Genomic DNA, 22,184 nt, shown 5'->3' on the forward strand with positions numbered 1-22,184 from the left:
GGACATATTCTCTGAATATGATATTAATAACTGAATGTGTATTAATGATATAACTGGACTAATTAATGAAACTGCTGTGTCTTCGGAAAACTGCAACTGCAACAACAAGCCGTTGGACGAAAGTAAGCAGACAAAAGACAAATCTCGAAGATCTGTGAGTTAAAACGGCGAGGTACAGAAATGATCTCATGAAAGTAGCTGCTCAGCAGAGTGAAAATATTATAAATATCCAAGCAAAACTAAACATTTTGCACTCCACATCGAATGCTAAACAAGGTGCTGTCACTCTGCTAAGCGAAGCTGCAACTCCGGGACTCTGCCTAAAAACTGACCCAAGAAGATGCAGCAAGCTGCAAGTGAGTCAGTGACCACAAGCAACGAGACTGAGGCCCAGCTGGAGGACTGTCGTAAAACTTACATGGACTGTTATCAGACAAACCAGTCTGGGTCTGCTGTATACCTAAAACCACAGTATCCAAAAGAAACTGTGCCCTGCTACCTACATAGCTAAAAGATTCAGCGAAGAGGACAGAGCGGACAGGCACTGCTGTGGATCCTATACCGAGACGCAAGGGTGTCCAACAACTAACAAAAACATATTTTGAGATCCAAACTCTGACCATCATCAGCGTGTGATCATTCCTCTAGTTTCAAGTGAGGTGCCACTTTCGATGCAAAAATTCACAAAACTGACATGTGCAATTATTTTAATAAGCGAACAATAAATTCAATTCATTTCAACTTGGGACTATAGTACACTGCAGATGTATACACAATAACATTTTCTGGTTTTGTCCTAATTTAAAATGTGTTTTAATTATTTTTCAGCCCCCAAATGACAGTTAGCTGTGTTATAAAGGGTTTAAACCACTTCGGGCCGTGTGGTTCCGATTATATATACCACTTCTAGGGTGGTATATATCATGGGAACTGCACAGCCCGTCTTGGTTTATACCTTACATATGTTAAGGGCAAAAGCCGGTGGTCTGGCGAGTCTAGTTTTGCCCGGGCCAATCTAGTTTCGCCAAGGGCTTCTGGGTGAATCCCGAAGTTACCATTTATTTCGGCACACGCCCGCGTCCAATCAGGCAAATCTAGATTGGCCCAGAACTTGAAAAAGATGACTGGGCGAAACATGTTTTTTCAACAGTTTTCACTGAATTTCGGAACTAGCCCAGGCGAGTCTAGTTTCGTCCAACACTTCAAAATCGATGCTGGGTGAATCTGGTTCACCCATGCCATTAATTTGGACAAGTCTAGTTTCATCCAAAGCTTCAACATCGATGCCAACATCTAGTTTTGCCTATGCCAATTATTTGGGCGAGTCTAGTTTTGCATTTCTACACTCTCCCCTGCCAGCTTCCAAGTGCGTGCCAGGGTACCTGCCTCACCTTCACTTCTGACAACAATGTAGTAATGTAGACCATTACACAGTACTTAAGCTGCATTATAAAGTCCATAGCCAGAAAAAATGTCGGTCCAGTGGTTAAAAAAAGGGCCTGGTTCAAATCCCAGCTCACTCACTGACTCACTGTGTGACCTTGAGCAAGTCACTTAACCTCTTTGTGCTGTCTTTCAGGTGATATGTTGTTGTAAGTGACTCTACAGCTGATGTATATTTCACACACTCTAGTCTCTATAAGCCGCCTTGGATAAAGGCTTCTGCTAAATAAACAAATAATAATAATAATAATAAATCGGTAATTATTTCCAACATCTGTTGAGGATGAACATTTGGGTAAGAGAGCTGATGATGGTCAAGACAAAAAGAAGTTGGGCTTACGTTTGAGAAAAACACCTGTAGCAAACTACAACAAAGGAAATATCTACAGAGTACAATGTCAACACTAGATTTACCAAAGAAAACAAAGATAAAAGTTCTGGAATGGCCTTCACAAATCACCAGATCTCAAGAGAAATGTTTTAGACTGATCTGAAAAAAGCTGTATCCAATCTGTTTTAATTGAAGGAAATATGCAAGACAGAATGTGCCCGGATTTCACCAACAAGAAGTAACATACTGGCTAAGAATTACCATAAAAGCTGTAAAAGAAAAAGGACACATGAAATACTAAAGCAGGGGTGCCAATACTTTTGTCATGAACACATACTTTAAATTAAGTAAGTTTGTTTTTTTGATAATAAATAGAAAGTGTGTTTTTCTTTTTGTTTTATAAAAAAGTGATTCAAGTTCACTAAATGCTTGTCCTTCCTGAATTATGGTATAATAGGCATAGGGCACCAATACTTTTGTCTGCGACTATATTATTATGGTGAAAATGTTTTTGACACTAACATTATTTTATTTATTCAATTTATTTTTTTTGACAAAACAACTGTTTATGACAACTGGCAATATGCATTTTCATTTTCTTCCTCTTAAAAAAAAAAAGTTTATATTATTTATGAACCTTGTTGGAGTTGATTCAAAGAGCAAACAAAAAAAACACCCAGTTTGTTTCTAAAAGCTGCAGACATAAAAAGATGTAGGAAGGCATAATTAAGGAACATATTTTTTGTACGTAGGCACAGTATGTATGAACATGAAGAATACAAGGATGTACCATTTACAAGGGAACATAAAATGTACGACATCACATGACAGTAGAGGCTTATAAAACCAACTTAAAATACCCTGAGAAATTAATAGGGACTAAAATGGCTGCTTTGTTAATGATATATAAGACAGACCACTTGCATCCTTTCCATCTTTGTACTCCAGTTGTCTTGATTGCTATATTTCCACATTACACAAGGGGTGCTTCAAGTGAATTTACATTGATCCCTTAATGTAAACTCTTGACCCTCCCCAGAACACAACAGGGCATTGGAAAGTGGGACAGGTGGATACAAAAATGATAGTGTGAAAAAAAAAAAAAAACTTTGCATGTGTAACTACTGATCAAAGTAATTCTCCAATGAGACCTTTTAATGAGAGAGTTGTGAAAAGTAGATTAGTCTCATTTTTCATTCCTATAGAGGGTGTGGAATTCTATTTGGTTTCACCATGGATTTGAAGTATTCATTCTTTTAACATCTTCACAGTAAAGCAGTGTAGGACCAGGTTAATTAAACCTCAGAGAATGGCAGTATTTGAATATGTCACATAAATAGCGGAGTGTCAGTTGGATGACACGAGTAGAAAATATGTTGACTATGCATTCTGCTACTCCTTGTAAGTTGCATAACCATACAGCTCTTTTCCATGAAAGTATTCTGGAGTTATTAATGTTTGTCATTAAGAGCATTATGCTTTAGCAGTGACTTGAAACTACAGTTTTAAATGGGACAAATATTGACAATAGCTTGCTCCTGGGTATTCCAAGAAGAAAAGATACATACCATGTTAATTAATGGTAATTAACCACCAGGGTTTCCTTATCCTGGATTCTAGATAAATTGGTCCCTGTGTTGATGGAGACACAGTCCTGTGCTAATCCTTTATTATACAAAGATAAAGGAAAACATAATTAGCATAAATTTGATGAGATAAAAGTTGAATTATTCTTGTTAATTCCTGAATGGATAATTGTACACACAGCTTTAAAAAGAAAAAAGGCAACAAACAAAAGACAACGAGAGATAGAGGATAATAAATATCCAATTGATCTAGTATATAGTACGCACAGATTTCCAGAGTTTTGTCTCCAAGGTTAAATAGTACTGAACTGGCCACTGAGTGGTTGCTTTAAAAAAATAAAAAAAATAAATAAAAAAAAAAATCTGTATCTAACACAATACCATATAACCATCCGCACACATACTCGGAGCTCCATGAATTTGTTTCAAAAGATAGAAACAGAAAATATGAGAGCAGGGTAGACATATGGTATAATTCACCACTGAGTACCCCTTTTTTGAATTCTGCTCATTTGGCGATTTGAAAATCAACAACAAAAACATGATATAAAAGAGTGGATTCTCCTCCAGAAATTCTTCAAAGTGTAAATCTTTATTTTATGGTCCAGTATGACAGCTCAGGTGAGATGAAACAGTGGGTTGCAGCTTGTTTCCAGATACTTTAAACCATGGAGACGGGCTCATGCAGGGAGTTACTGGCCCAGATTACACTCCTGACTTGAAAGTAAGCTGTCAAAACACAACTAACACTAGCAAGTAAATGTTTTTCTTACCTGTAACCATACTTACACAACACATAAAATAAGAAACAACAATCGTTTGGTTGTATGATTAAAAAGGGTCTATACTGAACTCTGTAACTTAATCCCATGTCACTGGCAATCTATGCAAATACAAAAGTAGAACTATGTACACAGGACACACATTTAAAATTAGAGTGTGTAAGTGACATACATACACTGCTACTGCTGTAAATATTACAATTAGTGGTATAGTCGAGGGAATAAGCAGGAAAACAGCATTTACCCACTTTTAATTTGGGCACTTTTTAGTTTACTCATTTCTACTCTCCTGTGATACCCAAATCCTGGGTTAAAGGGTACATAAGGACCTTTTTATTTTATTGTGTCACATGGTCCCATGTGTTGCTACAACTGTTTACATAAGGTATGTATATTGTTTAAATTTTATTTTATTTTTTACATTTTGACCACTTTTTTAAACTTTTAAATTGCATTCCCTGCCTCGAGATGGCTTCCCATGAACCCATATGGACCTCTCAGAACTACATTTCCCATTGTCCTGATGATGGTCCAAATATGGGCAGCAGTATGGAGTAGTGGTTAGGGCTCTGGACTCTTGACCGGAGGGTCATGGGTTCAATCCCAGGTGGGGGACACTGCTGTTGTACCCTTGAGCAAGGTACTTTACCTAGATTGCTCCAATAAAAACCCAACTGTATAAATGGGTAATTGTATGTAAAAATAATGTGTAAAAAAAAAAAAAATGTAATTGTATGTAAAAATAATGTGATATCTTGTAACAATTGTAAGTCGCCCTGGATAAGGACGTCTGCTAAGAAATAAATAATAATGTAGCAACACATAGGAACATGTAACACAATAAAATAAAAAGGTCCTTATGTACCCTTTAAAGACAAGATATTTTAACGGTGAGGTTGTGTCGCTGTGCGTGAAACTGACAGCTGAGATCTCTCAGCCAGAACTGTAGCGCAAGCAGGGGGGCGTGGTCACTGGATTGTGTGTTCCGTTTGTGTGTGTGAGTGTTCTTGTGATTGGTTGTTTATGTGCAGGGCGGTGCTAGTAGCCTTCATCCAAGCCTGTGAAAGCGCACCATCAGGTCTGTGATTTTGAACAGCACCCGAGAGGGGAAATAACTCTTCTGTTCAACTCCACCAAACAGGGGAGTTTACCCACTTTTTTTTATTTACCACAACACCACAATAATATTGATATCATAACAAAGTAAAATCACCATGACCTACATCCACTGTATGCACATGAGAAAGTGTACAACAGTACAGATTCTCAACTCTGAAAAATGTACTGTAGATGACGGTTACAAAAATATATCTAGTACCAAGCATATAAGACAATTCTGAGTCCTTAAAATACCTGTTTCTTATTACTAACTTTGCCCATTCTACTGCTCCGCTTACAATCCAGGACACATCCAGAAATTGCAAAATATACAAACCTTTTAAGCAGAAAGGTAAACAGTTGGGACTGTAACCAAGAAAATGTAATGCAAAAAAAAAAAAAAAAAGTCATGAAAGTTGGAGATAGAAGTCATAAAATGCAGTGTTACCGGCTAAATACATAATACGCTCATAAAATGAGTCACTTGAAATCCAGAACATTGAACTGTAGGCTATTTTATCACTCATTCGCCTTTTGAAAGTCTGCTAATAACTTGGCTTGTGAGTCGCTGACGCAGAGGAATTTCCATTGTCAATTTGAGCTTTTTTTTGTTTTGTTTTTTTACAAATTTGTATTGCAAATTTGGCTTTAATAAGGAGTGAACTAACAGGTAAAAACATTGTCACTGTAAATTAAAAAAAATAATAATTTAGCAAAATTTCTATCAAAGTTCATGTTCTGACAAAAAACTTAAATCAAATGTTTGTTTTGCTATACAAAATCGGTACTTAAATCTGAGCACAATCAGGAAATGTAAAACACATAATATAATCCACTCAGAAGGAAAATGCATAATAGATTATTACAGTATGATTTATAGTAATATTCTTAATTCCTCAATGTTTTATTATGTCAGCCAGAAGATGATATAGTATTTAACAATGGCAAATAAGAACAAAGCCAAAGACCATGATGCCTCAGTGATCACTGCTTAAAAAAAAGTTAAAACATGATTCTTTAATTTTAACAAATTTATATGAGATTAAGAAGGGAAATGAAATAAATAGGTACATACACCTCAGTAATGTACGTATAGTTTACATCTTGGTTCCTATACACACAATGTAAACAATTTGCCACACACAGTAACGATATAAAGCTTTAGCTGAATGCATAATGCTAACAGGTTGCACACAATTAAACAGCTATGTATTTATATACTGTATTATACTGGGTGTTCTAGATTACAATGTTCACCCCTGGTTTTTCTTTTACAAACATTTATAAATCTTAAGATCCTTATTATGAGCTAATTTTTATGTAAAAATTAAATCCCAGCACAATAAACACATCATTTGAAGACAGTTTTTAGTGGAAGTGGAGTCTCAAGGTCACGATTTTTCGCTGACTTCAGTTCTAAGTGACACAAATTCTTCTGTCAGCATTTTCCTCTCCTTCATCTTCACTAATATGGCTTCCATTAGATGCGTTGCAAAAGAGAACTGCAAAAGAAACACAAAGCAATCAAAACCTTTTTTTTTTTTTTTTTGGCATGTGGCTGTTGTTAAGAAACACTTAGTGTCATTTCTTTCTGGCATGCAGTTCATAACCAACTGTGAAAAACAAAGAACCTCAGAAACAGGGGTACTGACTACACTCAGTCAATCATCCCAGCAAGTGTTTTACCTGTGAGATACTGAAGACGCAGGAATCAAAAACCCTATGTTTATTAAGGCATGAGAAGAAAGAATCTCATTAAGTTCTGACGGATTGCCAAACCTGAATATTTGATGTAGGCTCTTCAAAGTAACACAATTAATTGTTTCTGCTGAACCCTCATGAACATGATAAGTAAAACATGGGAGAGAAAAAAAAAACAACAATTAAAAAAAAAAATACCCCAAAATGCTCAAATGACAACCTATACTTTATATATTTTCTTTATACAAATGCATTTAAAAACAACATATTGGATTACTACCAACAAACAAGATTAGTGCTAATCAGGGTCTGTAAAACCAGCCTTAGAAGACCTAAAGCAGTTTTTTTCAAACATAATGTAAACATATTAGTTATGAAAATGTGATGGGTGGAATTGGTTTTATATGTTGTAAACGTGCATATTTACACAACAGTATTACAATTCTGTAATCCTTCAATTGAGTCTATTATTTTGAAAGCTTGGTTACTTATGTTGAGTAAATACCTGAGTTCAGCAATACTGTTCATGCGTAGTTCTTCCAAGACATTATCCTTATGTTTACCTTTGCTCATGAAACTGCTATTTTCCAGGTTGTATTTCTGCACATGCAACACGATACAGTGACCAATGGCAGATGTTACTTAGGAAAATGTACCTCAACACACAATTAAACTTATATCACTGTTTTCACAGCTTTCACAACCAAGGGGAAGGAGTTAAAATCCTCCCTGCAAAAACATGTTGGAATGTGGCTGGAGCCAGGAATTGAGCCAGCCAGAGGTGTATAAATAGGGTGATCATGGGTGTTAGAATATTTAGAGTTAATGTTGATGTTGGTGAGAGGTGTGTGTTTTCGTGTTCCGTCCTGTCTGCATATTTACGTCTGTGAGTGTTTTGTATAGACCTTTTGTTTTGGCTATTGTGCCTGTTATTTTGTTAGTGTGTTTTCTGTTCTGTTTAATGTCATCAAGGGTTCACATAATTTATCATTATGTTCTCACAGGAGTACCAGCAGAAATTATTTGGTACACACCAAAATTAGGGGTAATCATCCAAGTCGCTGTCTAGCTCCACCTCCTCTGACAGATCAAACAATTGGCATGTCAAAGATCAGGGGTGCAAATTTGTAGCTAGATTTTTTATATTTAAGAATATGGGGTCTACTTAAAATTGTGGTAAATTTACGTATTTTTCACAGGTAGGTTATGGAATAAAAAAATTAGGATATCGCGGACCTGATTAAACATTAAATAAACCTAAGTAGACAATACTTCAGAGCACTATAAAAGCCTAAAAATAGTGGTACTTGCTTCCTTACTAAAACAGAGTGCTGTCATTTGTTGAAGGCAAGCATGCAAAATCCCCCAGCAGTTGCTCCCCCAATTCTCTGAATGGTGTGGACTTGCCCATACACTGAGACTGCACGTCTGCATCCACTGAATTGGTTGGAAGTGTAAGGCAAAGCTTTGCCAAGTTATACAGATGTGGAAATCGATTAGAAACAGTCCCAAAACTCGGTTACCCAAGGGCATCCGGTATACTTTAATAAAGGCAATATATGCAGCACGTTAGTTGTCATGTTATCTGTTCCATCCAATAACTTATTTTATTAGTACCGAGTCAAAACAAAGAAAACATGCCTATTCGGGTCTAAAATTCTAACTGCGTTTAAAAAGTAAGCAACAGGTTGTTTGAAGCGAGGTGGCTGTGCTAGATTGTACCTGTAGCACTGATTTAACTTGGCTACAACCAACAGGAATACTTTTTGTCTGCGCTGACATTCCAGTTTGTTTCCTGAAAGCTGAACAGTTTATTTTACATTTTGTTCAGCAGCCTCTGTACTAGCCTTTCATTTAATGTGTGATTCTGAAGTTAAATAGCGAACATATTTTCTCCAAAGACACATTACAAGATGTGCAAAACAATCACCTCCATCTGCATGTACAGTTTCTTTGCTTTTTTTGCTTTGTCATCCATTTGTGGTATTTTACATCCAATGCTGAAAACTGGATTTTAGCAACCCAATAAAGCCAAAACAATGCAGCACTGGCTTTGTTCCACCAGCTACTGTACAGTACAGGTCACAGAAAAGCCAGTACAGACGCACTGATAGGCTGATTAAAACATAGTAAACAAGAATGTTAACCGCTTTGGAGTATTTTTGTTAATGTTATTTGTCTAAGGACATTTTTTTATTTATTATTTGTCAAAGTGCAATTCACAATGGACGGCAAAGGAATAAAAAAAAGCCTATCTACAGAAGGAAGATACGTAGTTTGCGTCGCTTGCATTGTGCATTAGTTCATTTAAACGAAGTTTCCTTTTTTTTCTCTACGTACTTGTCTGGAATCCTTAAACTTTGGTTAATGACAAGTGTCAGAGGCGACAACAATAGTTTATGGGTGTTTAAGTATGAGACCGGATTGCTGGTTATTACAACAAACAAACCATCATGCATTTTCCATTTTCTGTTAATTTCAATAGCCTACCACCAAATTCCAGCCCCGGGGATTCAAGAGCAAAAAATGTCTTCATTTTATTAGTGCTGTTGAACACGTTAGCTTGATGGCACAACAGAATTTATAGAAGGATATAACTGAGGGGAACAAAATATTATTTAAAAGTAAAATGCTTAAGTACATTTTTTTTTTTTTAAACTCACATATAATGGCTCTCAAACATCGACACCTCCTCTCATCCGCGCTCAGTTTGGGAAGCAAAGCATCAGTGAGCTTTCACACTGCCACTCCCCGTAACTACATCACTCTTCTCTGAATGGACAGCTAAATCAAGATCCCTGCTATCATCGGTTGCTTCAAGTGTCCAATAAAAGAAAACGTTCCCTGAAATAGGAATATTACCCATTACAAAATGGGCAATTCCCTTAAAGACACCCGAGCTGAAAACTCTACACCAAAGATTCTCGATACAGCAGGGTGGCGCTGCTGAGGCGCCACCCTGCAACCACAAAACAGCAGCGACCCCTATAATCATTGTCATTTTCTTCAAGACTGCGACCACAAATGCCGCGACCCAGAAGTTAATGGTTAATATTCATATTTCAGGGAACCAGGGTTATGATAATAACCTAATGTTCCCTTTCAAGTAGGGAATATTAACCATTGCAAAATGGGTGAGTATACCCAAACTATCGCAAGGACATGGCATACAACCCAATTTACAAGCTAGTAGCCGCTTGTGTGACAGTATTGTTCCAACATAACATTAAAATGGACTCAGCTCTAATGTTGTGACGTGAGGGTGGACTGGGAAGCCGCCCTCATTCTGCTGGTCCACAACATTCAGCCGATAGAACCTGGCAAACGTATGGGAGGAAGCCCACACCGCTGCACTGTATATGTCCTGGATAGATGCACCGTGGAACAATGCCCATGAAGTCGCCTGACCTCGGGTGGAATGGCCGGTGAGCTTCTCAGACGGGGGCAGATTGGCCAGTTCATACGCAGCATGTACTGTGCCTGTTAACCATTTGGACAGACACTGTCCCTGGGGCTTAGCCCCGTAGCAAACAAACAGCTGCTCCGACTACCTCCAGCTTTTAGTCCTCTCCACATAGTATGCTAATGCCCGCACTGGGCAAAGCATATGGAGCTGGTGCTCCTTGTCAGATTGGAAAGGAGGTGGGATGAAAAACCTCCAATTCCACGGACTGATTAATGTGGAAAACCGAGATGGTCTTTGGCAGGAAAGCTGGGTTAATACAAAGCACGGCTGAAAAAAGAAAATGGCGACGATTGTAGGGGTCACTGCTGTTTTATGGTTGCGGGGCGGAGCCTCAACTGCACCACCCTGCTCTAGTGAGAATCTTTGGTATAAAGTTTTACAGTTCTCAGTTCGGGTGTCTTAAAAGAGAAACACCCATTTTGTAATGGTTAATATTCCCTACCTGAACGGGAATCATTGATGTTACGAACTGGAGTTTCCACCTATCGCTCTCCATTTATTTTTTATAAAACCTTGAAGCAGCCAATGATAACATTAGCAATATGGGGACTGGTATTTAATTATGGTCTTGAGACTTATGGTCTTGGAAAATCAGGAGGTTAGGCAGGTATGGGTCATAGCCAGACAATATGCACCCTTGCTACCTTTATGAAAAATGCTTTCCTGTTAAAAATAGACTGGCGGTGGACCTCTGCATCTTAAAAACAACATGGAAGTCTGCATTTTATTTTAGTGATGCGCACGTGTACCAGTTATGTGAGTGAACCCCTGATTAATAATAATAATAAATCTTCATCATCATCATCATAATAAACGTGCACACCAGCCGCTTCCCCCTTTTTTCAGCCAGTAGCATGCTTTGTAATTGTAACAAAGTAAGCCATGGAAACCGAGAATTAACCTAATGCAATACCAAACATCATGTTTTGCAATGAAAATACATGCTATATCATGTGTTTCTTTTACACTGAGACCGATATAGCCAATTTAAGTATAATACAGACCTGAGTTACGGATTTTTTTTTTTTTTTTGCGCGGATACAATCACTTTATTTACTGTAACTTGATATCTCTACAATCCTATTGGAACTAGTCGGGCAGCAGTGTGGAGTAGTGGTCAGGGCTCTGGACTCTTGACCGGAAGGTTGTGGGTTCAATCCCCAGTGGGGGACACTGCTGCTGTACCCTTGAGCAAGGTACTTTACCTAGATTGCTCCAGTAAAAACCCAACTGTGAAAATAGGTAATTGTATGTAAAATAATGTGATGTCTGTATAATGTGAAATAATGTATAATGTGATATCTTGTAACAATTGTAAGTCGCCCTGGATAAGGGCGTCTGCTAAGAAATAAATAATAATAAAATAACTAAGAGTAGTTGTCAAGTGGACGTTCCTCCCTGTAAAAACAATAGGATACAGCAGTGAGAATCTCTCTGTATTGTAAGAAGAACCTGCTGCACTTGCCAGATGAGAACAGCGGTATTGACTGTTGTACCGTTGTTAATTTTGTGCTTTCCTCTCCAAAACATGGGCAAGGCCTTTTTGGAAATTAGCATGGATAATCAAAGGCATACTATGTAAAGTACAAATATCAGATAAACATATACATTTGTTTTGTAAATCTAACTCAGTTTAGCCTCTGTGTATGCTTTGGTCAGATACTTAGATACAAAAGGAGTATGTCTGCAATGCATTACTTGAGGTTGGTGGGGCTGTTGCTGTATATTTGCACTGTAACAACTTCCCCCTGATCGAGAATATGATGGGCCACAGCAGGGAAATGATATTACTGTGTCCTTATGCTACAAATCAGTGCACAAATCAACACCTTTATTGGAGGACACACTGCAAAAAAAGGTCAGGGGTGAATTATGCTGCTGCGGTTTAACATTACAGCATAACCCCAATAACCTGAACGAGAGAATCTCAAATATTAAAATAATAACTTTTCCATCTATATCACAGCTCTGTGCACTAAATAATTATGTTCTATATCATCAAAAATGCAACAAAGTATAAAAAAAGAAGCTGACATAAAAGCAAGATTAGCATTTTATTGACCGTGTTAATGATGTAATTTGCAATAGCAGCATGACTGTCATTCATCTTCAATGAGCTGATCAATAGGAGAGGATACCGTTGTCTTCAGGGCATTCCCCAATAACAGCACTACACTGTTCCAGTGAATCACACCTATGAGACCTTCTTTGTTAGTCTAAGCGGAAATATAGTGGCATTTCTCACTCATTAATATGGGCACATCTCCCTCCTTGGGGTTTGGTTTGTTGTCTCATGTAGAAAAGGTGTGGGATTTTAAGTAGTAAGTATAATGAATAAATAGTGCTTATTTTAACATTCAAAACATTTGTGTTTGCTATGGTATCCAAGTCTGGTTTGTCAAAAAGCTGTTAATTTGCATTAGATTGCAGCTATAAAGTTATTTTTGTGACAAACCTTTAAAACCGACGTACAGAGCACATCCTTTCTGACTCTTATACTTTCTGTATAAAATAGATACTGGTATACAAAATTGTTCTTAGACTGACACTTGTATTAACATAATAATAATAATAATAATAATAATAATAATAATAATAATAATAATCCCAGTTTATAACATAGTTGTCAGGAGCCACATGTGACTGTGCTGTTTGTGTTATGCTTTATACAGAATTCAAGTGCTGCTACAATGGCATTACTGCACAAATGGGAGTCATGACCACACTGCCTTTTAACCAGGTCTGCAGTATAAAGGGATGTCTTATGCTCTGAGGCTACATTTACAATGAAAATTGAGGTAGCACACTACAATTACAATTGGTGCGCTATTATTCCTAAAAAAAAAATACTTGACCCTGTCTTTTTATATTTTGACAGGGGTTTACAACAAACTACACACATCATAAGAACGTACCAAAAGTTTACAACGACTTTAGATATAAGATATTAGAATGATATTACAGAAACATTCCAATTTTACTTACCTAATCTTAACCATCTGGGTTTACAACTGAGTGTTCCACTGGTCATCTGTTTTTTTTTTATATATATATATATATACATATATCTATCTATCTCCAAGGACAGGCAAATGTAATTTGTTAAATGTTTCCATGCAGATTCCCTCATAGCACAAAAGGGATTCCTTAATTCTCGAAATGTATTTGTTTACGACTGTAAGTCGCCTTGGATAAGGGCGTCTGCTAAGAAATAAATAATAATAATAATAATATGCTAAAGCTGTGTCAACATGCTACCGCAACTACTAATTAAATGACGTTTATTTTTTTAAACTACGTAAGTTAGTATGTGTTTTGTTTTTTGCATCTATCAGATTTGCTACACTAACATGAATTTCATAAAAATGTGTCTGGTAAAAGATGCACGATTCTTAAATTCAAATCGATAGATTTTTCAAGCAAAAGGCCATAACTACTATAATTATTATGAGAAGTATTTTATATTCAAATATTTTTAAACAGCGGGATTTGATGCTATTATGTTAAGGACTATAAGTAGAGTCCCGTGTTTTTCACAAATACAAAAGAACACAAAATAAAACAAAAAGCAACATATAAAACAAAATAAAAATTAAAATCATCATAAAGCAAACACAGAATGACATTTTTAAATTGGTAGGTTTATACAAAAAATACTTTAAATACATACTTCCAATCGTAGTTGTCAAGGCTCAGCCGTACCATAGAGGCGGTCTGAAGGGAAACAGAAGCTCTGTCTAGCACTTGCGCAAATATATATGTGATGGAAGAAAGGAGATAACGGAAGAAATGGGAGTCAAAATATACCGTCGTTAAGCATTATCTGTGTATTTCTTTTGGGGAATATATGACTTGTTTGCTTGTATTTTGTATTAGTATGCTGCTACTTAGTTTTATTTCAAGTGGTGCAAACTTTGCACTGGAGCAAATGCTGTTTTGGTTTTGAATGAATTTGAATGAATGAACCAGCTTTGCTTCATGTTTAAATACTGAGAAACCCCAAGCTTGTTTTGTATACTGGAGCCCTGCTTCAGTGCAATGGGATTGAAATACAATTCCTATTGTTATTTTAATGGGTAGATTGCTGCATGTGCAATTACTATGACCCCAATAGTAGAGCAGTATATATATATATATATATATATATATATATATATATATATATATATATATATATACAGCTCTGGAAAAAATTAAGAGACCACTGCAAAATGATCAGTTTCTCTGGTTTTACTATTTATAGGTATGTGTTTGGGTAAAATGAACATTTTTGTTTTATTCTATAAACTACTGACAACATTTCTCCCAAATTCCAAATAAAAATATTGTCATTTAGAGCATTTATTTGCAGAAAATGACAACTGGTCAAAATAACAAAAAAGATGCAGTGTTGTCAGACCTCGAATAATGCAAAGAAAATAAGTTCATATTCATTTTTAAACAACACAATACTAATGTTTTAACTTAGGAAGAGTTCAGAAATCAATATTTGGTGGAATAACCCTGATTTTCAAGCACAGCTTTCATGCGTCTTGGCATGCTCTCCACCAGTCTTTCACATTGATGTTGGGTGACTTTATGCCACTCCTGGTGCAGAAATTCAAGCAGCTCGGCTTTGTTTGATGGCTTGTGACCATACATCTTCCTCTTGATCACATTCCAGAGGTTTTCAATGGGGTTCAGGTCTGGAGATTGGGCTGACCATGACAGGGTCTTGATCTGGTGGTCCTCCATCCACACCTTGATTGACCTGGCTGTGTGGCATGGAGCATTGTCCTGCTGGAAAAACCAATCCTCAGAGTTGGGGAACATTGTCAGAGCAGAAGGAAGCAGGTTTTCTTCCAGGACAACCTTACCTCAAATAAAATAACTAGTTATAGTTACAAATCGTTACTTTACATTTTATAGAGATTTTTTTTTTGGTTTGGTCAGGCTGCAGCTCAATTTTCTTTGAAGATCCAGCTATCGAACCAACTTGTTACCTCCTCTGACGCCATTTTCCATTTTCTAGCAAGATGATATAAAAAGTGCATTCATGTGACACGCAAGGGGTGAGCTGCACTGTTAAAGTGCTGTTGGATTTCTATGTCATGCATTAGCCGTAGTCTTTTTTTTTTTTTTTTTTTAATGAAAGTAAAAGTAACTGTTATTTTTTCACATTTAGTTACCAGCTTGAAAAATTTAAATCAGATTACAGTAATGTGCTACATGTAATGGGTTATTTCCCAGCACTGTTGCTAGGTCACACAAAAGGTATTTAAATGAATGCAGTATGGAGAATGAATTGCATTTTAAATATTGGACAGGTACGTTTCATTGTAGCTACTGAAGTGTTTTTAAATCAACTTGACAAAATGCTTAAAACAGAATTAAAATACAAAAAGGAAATTAACTAAATTTTTTAATTGTATTGCACAATATTAAAAGAAAAAAGAAGGCGTTTTAATAACACCAATAATAATAATAATAATAATAATAATAATAATAATAATAATAATGCCCTGCATTTACAAAGGTGTAAATTAATTCAGAGAGGTTATTTTGGTTTAAAAAATAAATAAATAAATAAAATCCCTATCTGCTGCCAGTAATTTCATTTTTTCTCCCCTGGGAATTGTTTTACTGTGAAAAAGGGCTTGTCCCTCATGTACTTAAATCAATATAATTTGTACACTCACCCATAAAGGTGTATTTAAAAGTATAACATATTCCTGGTACACATGGTAACATCCTAAAATACAAATAATTCTTTGTGAATTAAAGGGCTGTGATGGACAGCAATACAAGAGAGAGGCTCTTGTGTATAGCATGTATGTTTTATTACAAACAAATTAGCGAGCAATGTGGTTCAGGGTGCAATGTGCCTGCAATTGCCACAGCTTCACAGCTCTGTCTCCAGACATAATGTGAAGTGCAGTCAGGGCTCTTTAATAAGAACCCAAAGGGACTATCGTACACTGCCCTTATTATCTAAAGGGAATTCTTCTGGAACTAGCCCTTTTACAATTTATCAAGAAGTTATTCTGTAACACGTAGAGGTTGTTGTATACACAGCCTATTAACGATGTTATTAGTTGAAGCTGCAGATTTGATAATAAATTAAACAATAAATGATCAACGGAATGGTTCTTTACTGACCTGTTAATGACCGACGCTCTTAAAGACTATACCATTGTGCATTATTGAAATTATGAACCTTGTATTGACTGTTTTATGAAAAGATAAGGCCCGATTTGTGTCAAATATAGTTGTGAACAATCCGCAATAAGACAGAGTAGTCCCTAAACTTCTTGCCCAGAACTGCACCCAAGCTCACACGATTCATTGCTGGTTTTGGTATTTATTTTCTATTTCTTATTTGTATGAATGGGTTCTACAGGCATATGTGATCACCAGCTTCTTTATTTCTCAGTTATAGCCCTAAAGACTTGTGCCACCATAAGTACAAAGGATAAAGGTATCACCATACTAACAAAAACAGGCAATCAACTGATTTGTTTTCATTTATGCAGCAATGCATTTTAGTCTTACATTGTAAGCAAACTACTGTACATTATTAGTAATCATACACTTATCACATGTATCTTTTCCCCAGTTACCTCAGAGATTCCCATGAAAGGGAGTTTGAACCCAGGGATAATATTGTAATTTAAATGTATGTATTTTATTGTCTTATCAGGTCTTTTCAACATGTTCCATCTGACCTAAATACACCTAGGCTGAATGCAAGCAGCATTTTAAATTCACCTTTAGTGTGATGAACAGAAAACAATCTAGATAGAGTGATAATAGCTTTGTAAACAGGAGCCCCCCTTTGCATATGTAATAATAATAATAATAATAATAATAATAATAATAATAAACAAAACAAAACAAAAAAAAATCTGACAGTGCTGAGCTCCTGGTGTTAAGAAATGAATACTTGGTAGCCTTATTCTCCTACTTTTCCATTAAATTATGCTAGGTGGACCTGTTGGAGGTTATGCACACAAATAAATGCTCCCACGAGTGCAACAGTACACAAACATTACAGAGCAACTGGAACCAAGCTCAGCCCTAATGCACCAGTAAAGCAGGCTGTATGACTAATACAAAATAAAGAGTCTGACTTTTTAAATGTTATTGTGCTGTCAGGGTGGAATAAAATTAGCTTGAAAAATGATCTAAAGGGATATGATGCAGTTCATTATGTATAACAGCAGAAGCAGCGGTTTCACTGTGTTCATAAAGACTGCTCCTTAAATTTACCACCAGTCAATAATGAGGATTACACAAATAAACCTAGGCAATTAAATCAATACTGCTGGGCAATTACCTTCGGAGTCCTGACTCGGTGGCACAGAAACACTATATCTTAGTCTGCATTATTGCTAGGAGGTCCTTCATTTACTTACAATAATTGGAAAGAAGTGTTCTCCAGAAAGAAGCTACTGTCACCCTCTTCAGAGAGCTATTCTACATATTTGTATTAAAGGGCATTGGAAAATTAAAAATAAATAAATAACCTGTTAAATATTAATTAATAGTTCGGACTCTTAAACCAATAGATGTTTGGGGCCTATACTGCCTCTGTTTAGATCATTAAAGTTATTTTTTTTCTTGGTGTACTAAGGTTATGAATGTAATATAGCATGGCAAAATTGTCTCTATATTAATTTCAATGGGAGGCTTGACATCACACTGTAGCTGTGCATAAGAGTCAGCAATGCACTGTAAAAATATCTGGGTGGCGCATCACAGTTAAAGATCAAATTGAGTCTGTCGATGACATGAAAAACTAAATTATTGCCACAATTTACGGTTCGATGATTCAGCTTTTTACATAATTACATTTTATTCAAACATTAAAAGAAATGAAGCAGAACTGTATAAAATGTAAATGTTAATCTAAGTGTCATATGCACAATCTTATACACAATGTTGCTAACTTGAACTGTTAACCAGAGTCACTTGTGTTTGATCTTAACAAGATGGGACTTCATACAACCAACAAACAACCAAAAAAGTTAATTTTTTAACGCTATCCTTGCAAAATTAGGATAGATATGGAAACAATAGAAAATCGGTGGGTATTATAAATTTCAGTAGACAGGAAACCTAATTACCCCAAACTAGCAGAAGATTTTGATTCTAATGCTCTAGTTTAGCATTCCAGTCCTTCAGACAATTCTATTCAGTATGCCAATCCTCCAGGTTAACAGACTATTACATTGAGAAACAAAATAAAATGTTATAACTAGCCCAATGTGGAGTAGCTGCCAAATAATAGTGTGTTTTATCTGTCGAGGCAGTCTCTTCAAGGAAGGTATAATATCACATACTAGAAATAATTTTCTATATTGCTAAGGCCATTTCACCCTGACATTCTTGACATCAGTGAGAACTTAAACATTTCTGAAAAAAACTGAAAATACATAGAAAATACAAGTGAAAAATGTAGGATTAGTGCAAATACAGAGAGAGACAGACCAATAACCCAAAGCACAAGAGTCATGGGAGATGTGTGTGATTCCTGGGCTACCACAGCATCGTGTTTACATAGCCAGTCAATAAAAAACAGCCTTGGGCTACCAGTCTACTGTTAATTTGCACCAGAAGTTCTATTTTACAAAAAATGAAAAAGCCTTTTATGTGGAGAGAATAGAGTATTAACTACACAGTGGAATATTTTTGTTTTTACAGATTAAAAAATAAAACAGAAAAAAACAAACATCAAACCATAATAAATAAAAAATAACGTTTGGTTATTATCATAACCCTGGTTGACTGATACAGAAATGTAACCATTACCACATCGGAAACCTGAATAAGATATATCAAAGCTGCTCGATGAGCCTGTGATGCATGTGTCATGACCCACTCCAGAGGACATAAACGTACTGCGCTCACAGACCTCAACGTCATTTTTCCTTCAAAGATGCTGCAATCATGGACATAGCGACCTTGAAAGTTAGTGGTTACATTTCTGTTTCAGGGAACCAGGGTTATGACAGTAACCTAACGTTCCCTTTCAAGTACAAAATGTAACCATTACCGTATGGGTACCAAGCCGTCGCAATGGCAAGATTACAGAACGACTGGAACGCTACAAGGCTAAATCGAGAGGCTGCCATTTGCGTTACCATACGGAACCCCAGTAACGAGTAGCTAGGGCTAAAAAATGGAGGAAGAAACTCACCTTTATGCCTGCATTGTAAGTGTCGACTGAGAATCCGCCCTTAACACCAGTTCCAAAACCAGGGTTTTGAGGATCCACGACATCTGTAAAACCTAGTAAAGGTATGGGGAGTAGCCCACATCGCTGCATTGCATATGTCTTTGACAGCTGCACCCAGGAATAAAGCACACAAAGTTGCCATGCCCCTGGTGGAATGGCCAGTGAGCTTTTCTGGAGCTGGGTCGGGATGCCATTGGCAGTCTCAACGGCTGGCCGCTCAGGAGCTGCATCAGTGGCCAGCCAATAAGGAACTACTAGGAGCACCTACCTGATTTTCTCCAGACACAGCTGGAGCAGGGTGAGCGGTGGGAAGGCATATAACAGTTGCCTTGGCCACTGGTGTGCCCAGGCATCTACTGCCAGTGGGTCCCTGCCTCCCATTATGGAGAACCAGAGGGGACAGTGGATTGATTCTTGGAAAGCAAAGAGATCTATCTCTGCTATCCCGAACCTCTCCCAAATGAGGCTCACCACTTTGGGGTGAAGCCTCCACTCTGAGATGCTGGGGACTCTCCTCGAGAGGATGTCTGCTGTCCAGTTTGCCACCCCGGGCAGATGTACTGCCCGCAATGAGAGGAGGTTCTCGTGTGCCCAGAGCCTGGGAGACTGAGCGACCTGAGGCCATCCTGGTGGTAGATGTAAGCCACCACTGTTGTGCTGTTTGTACGGACAAGCACATGTCTCCCTCAAGCCTCCTGCAAACAATTCTGCAAGGCCAGGTAAACTGCTGGAAGTTCCAAAACATTGATATGGAGACCCTGCCAAGGGGGATTCCACACACCTTGCACCCCCTTTGAGCCCAGCAGCTGCTCCAGCTGCACGTGTGCTGAGTACGTTGGACAGGTCTATGAGTAGACACAAGAGAAAATACTTTCTCAACAAAAAACAGTAATTAAACAATTACATAAATAACATAAAAATGTCTTGCATGGTGCTAAAAGCAAAAATGAGTAATCAAATAACTGGGATAGTGCGGGGTCGGTTTGGTGACTTTAAACTTTTACGGCACCATACCGGTGCGATAACCTCAGTCCCCAGTTCGGTACCGGTATGGTACTGGGTCGGGAATGGAGCGGATCGGAACGGAACACGAGACTGAGGGAAGCCTGCTTTAATATTTCGAATTGATATAAACTGTTAAAATACTGCCCATCCTGGTGTTTCCAATACTTTAACAGACACAAATACACAAGGCTTGTACGCTTTACTTGGTTTTCAGTACAAATAGTGGCATAACATTAATGATCTAATTGTGACATTTAGATCTTTAAAGTAGGACCAATGTCTAAAACTCTGATGATTCATTTTTATACACAGAAATGTATTACAGCAAACAAAATAATGCATTTCTCAGATCAGTTACTGTATGGTCCTTAAGAAATATAAGAACAAGAACAAGAGCATGGTGTGTACACACACACACACAATGCACAGGCACATGCTCTCAGAAAAATCTCACCTGCCAATAAACTGCCCTTGATCACTTACAAGCGGGGCACTGTCCCTGCAGACACTGTGTTTATTAAGAGAAAATACTTGAAAGAGAAGAAAAAGTATCACACAGGTCACAGCAGCAGTCTCAATGGACTCCTTCGGGATTCCAGCTAGTCTCAGCCTTGTCATCCGTTGAGCAGCCTTCCACTCTGCCCACAAAATGTCGATAGGAATATGTTTGAGGAGGTCTCTGGTGGACATTTTTTCATTCTTTCTGCATCGACAGGACGCCAAATCAATATTTAGTTCCCACTAACAAGCTGCTCATGGTCTCAGTAGAAAATATTGTACAGCATTCAGGACGTCAGTGCAACTAACAGCTGTCCGCCTGTGAGGAAAACATGAATTGACTGGAAACAGGTCTGTGGATAAAGGTCACCAAATTCTGTGAAGCACTCCTCATGAGTCCTGTGCTCAAACGCCTAGCGTCAGCGCTTACAAATAACAAAGCAGCCCTGCACGCCCCTCGCTATAAAAAATACAACACCATTCTTGTTTATTCTTTCAGGATCAAGCATTTTTTAACCACTAAATACCGATAGTGGGTTTGACATTTCAACTTTCAATTCCTACCTTTGGAAGAGCACACCATAGGAAAGCAAAAAATACATCATCACATGAAAAAAAAAATATATATATATATATAATGAAATGATCCTTGTAGCTATTTTAAATTACATCATGTCCTTATTTCACACAATCGAATTGGTTGATTGTAACCGATTATTTAGTGAATGGTAAAATGAATAATGACTCTACAGCACTAACCTAAATCTACAAGTAAACATCCACAGCCATTTAATGACAATACAATTTTGTTGCTCTGAGGGTTTAAATGCTCATGAGACTTGGGGTTCATTTGCAGACCAGAAAGCAAAACAATATAAAAAAGATCATTACAAATTGTCGTACCTGTCCTTCAAGGATTCCCTCTATCTGACCCAACCATTCTTGATCATTTCTCCTTGCTGTTTTTGCTTCTTCTGAATCCTAGAGACAAAAATAGCAAAACTATAGCACTGCATTGTAAGACAAGAGATAAGATGAAAGAAATGTATTACATTAA

General features: G+C 37.2%; 1 protein-coding gene across 1 annotated transcript in view; it reads right to left on the reverse strand.

Moving 5' to 3' along the window:
• Positions 1-6,123: 6,123 nt before the first annotated feature.
• cntln (centlein, centrosomal protein) overlaps positions 6,124-22,184 on the reverse strand; it is a 158,815-nt gene continuing 142,754 nt past the window's right edge. The window contains exons 27-28 of the mRNA XM_059031625.1: positions 22,031-22,108; positions 6,124-6,742 (exon numbers count right to left, since the gene is read on the reverse strand). Coding sequence (XP_058887608.1) covers positions 6,632-6,742; positions 22,031-22,108 — 189 coding nt within the window. The 3' untranslated portion in view covers positions 6,124-6,631. The remainder of the gene's footprint in view (positions 6,743-22,030; positions 22,109-22,184) is intronic.

This window comes from Acipenser ruthenus, chromosome 1 (assembly GCF_902713425.1).
Source record: "Acipenser ruthenus chromosome 1, fAciRut3.2 maternal haplotype, whole genome shotgun sequence".
In the NCBI taxonomy this organism is placed as follows: Eukaryota; Metazoa; Chordata; class Actinopteri; order Acipenseriformes; family Acipenseridae; genus Acipenser; species Acipenser ruthenus.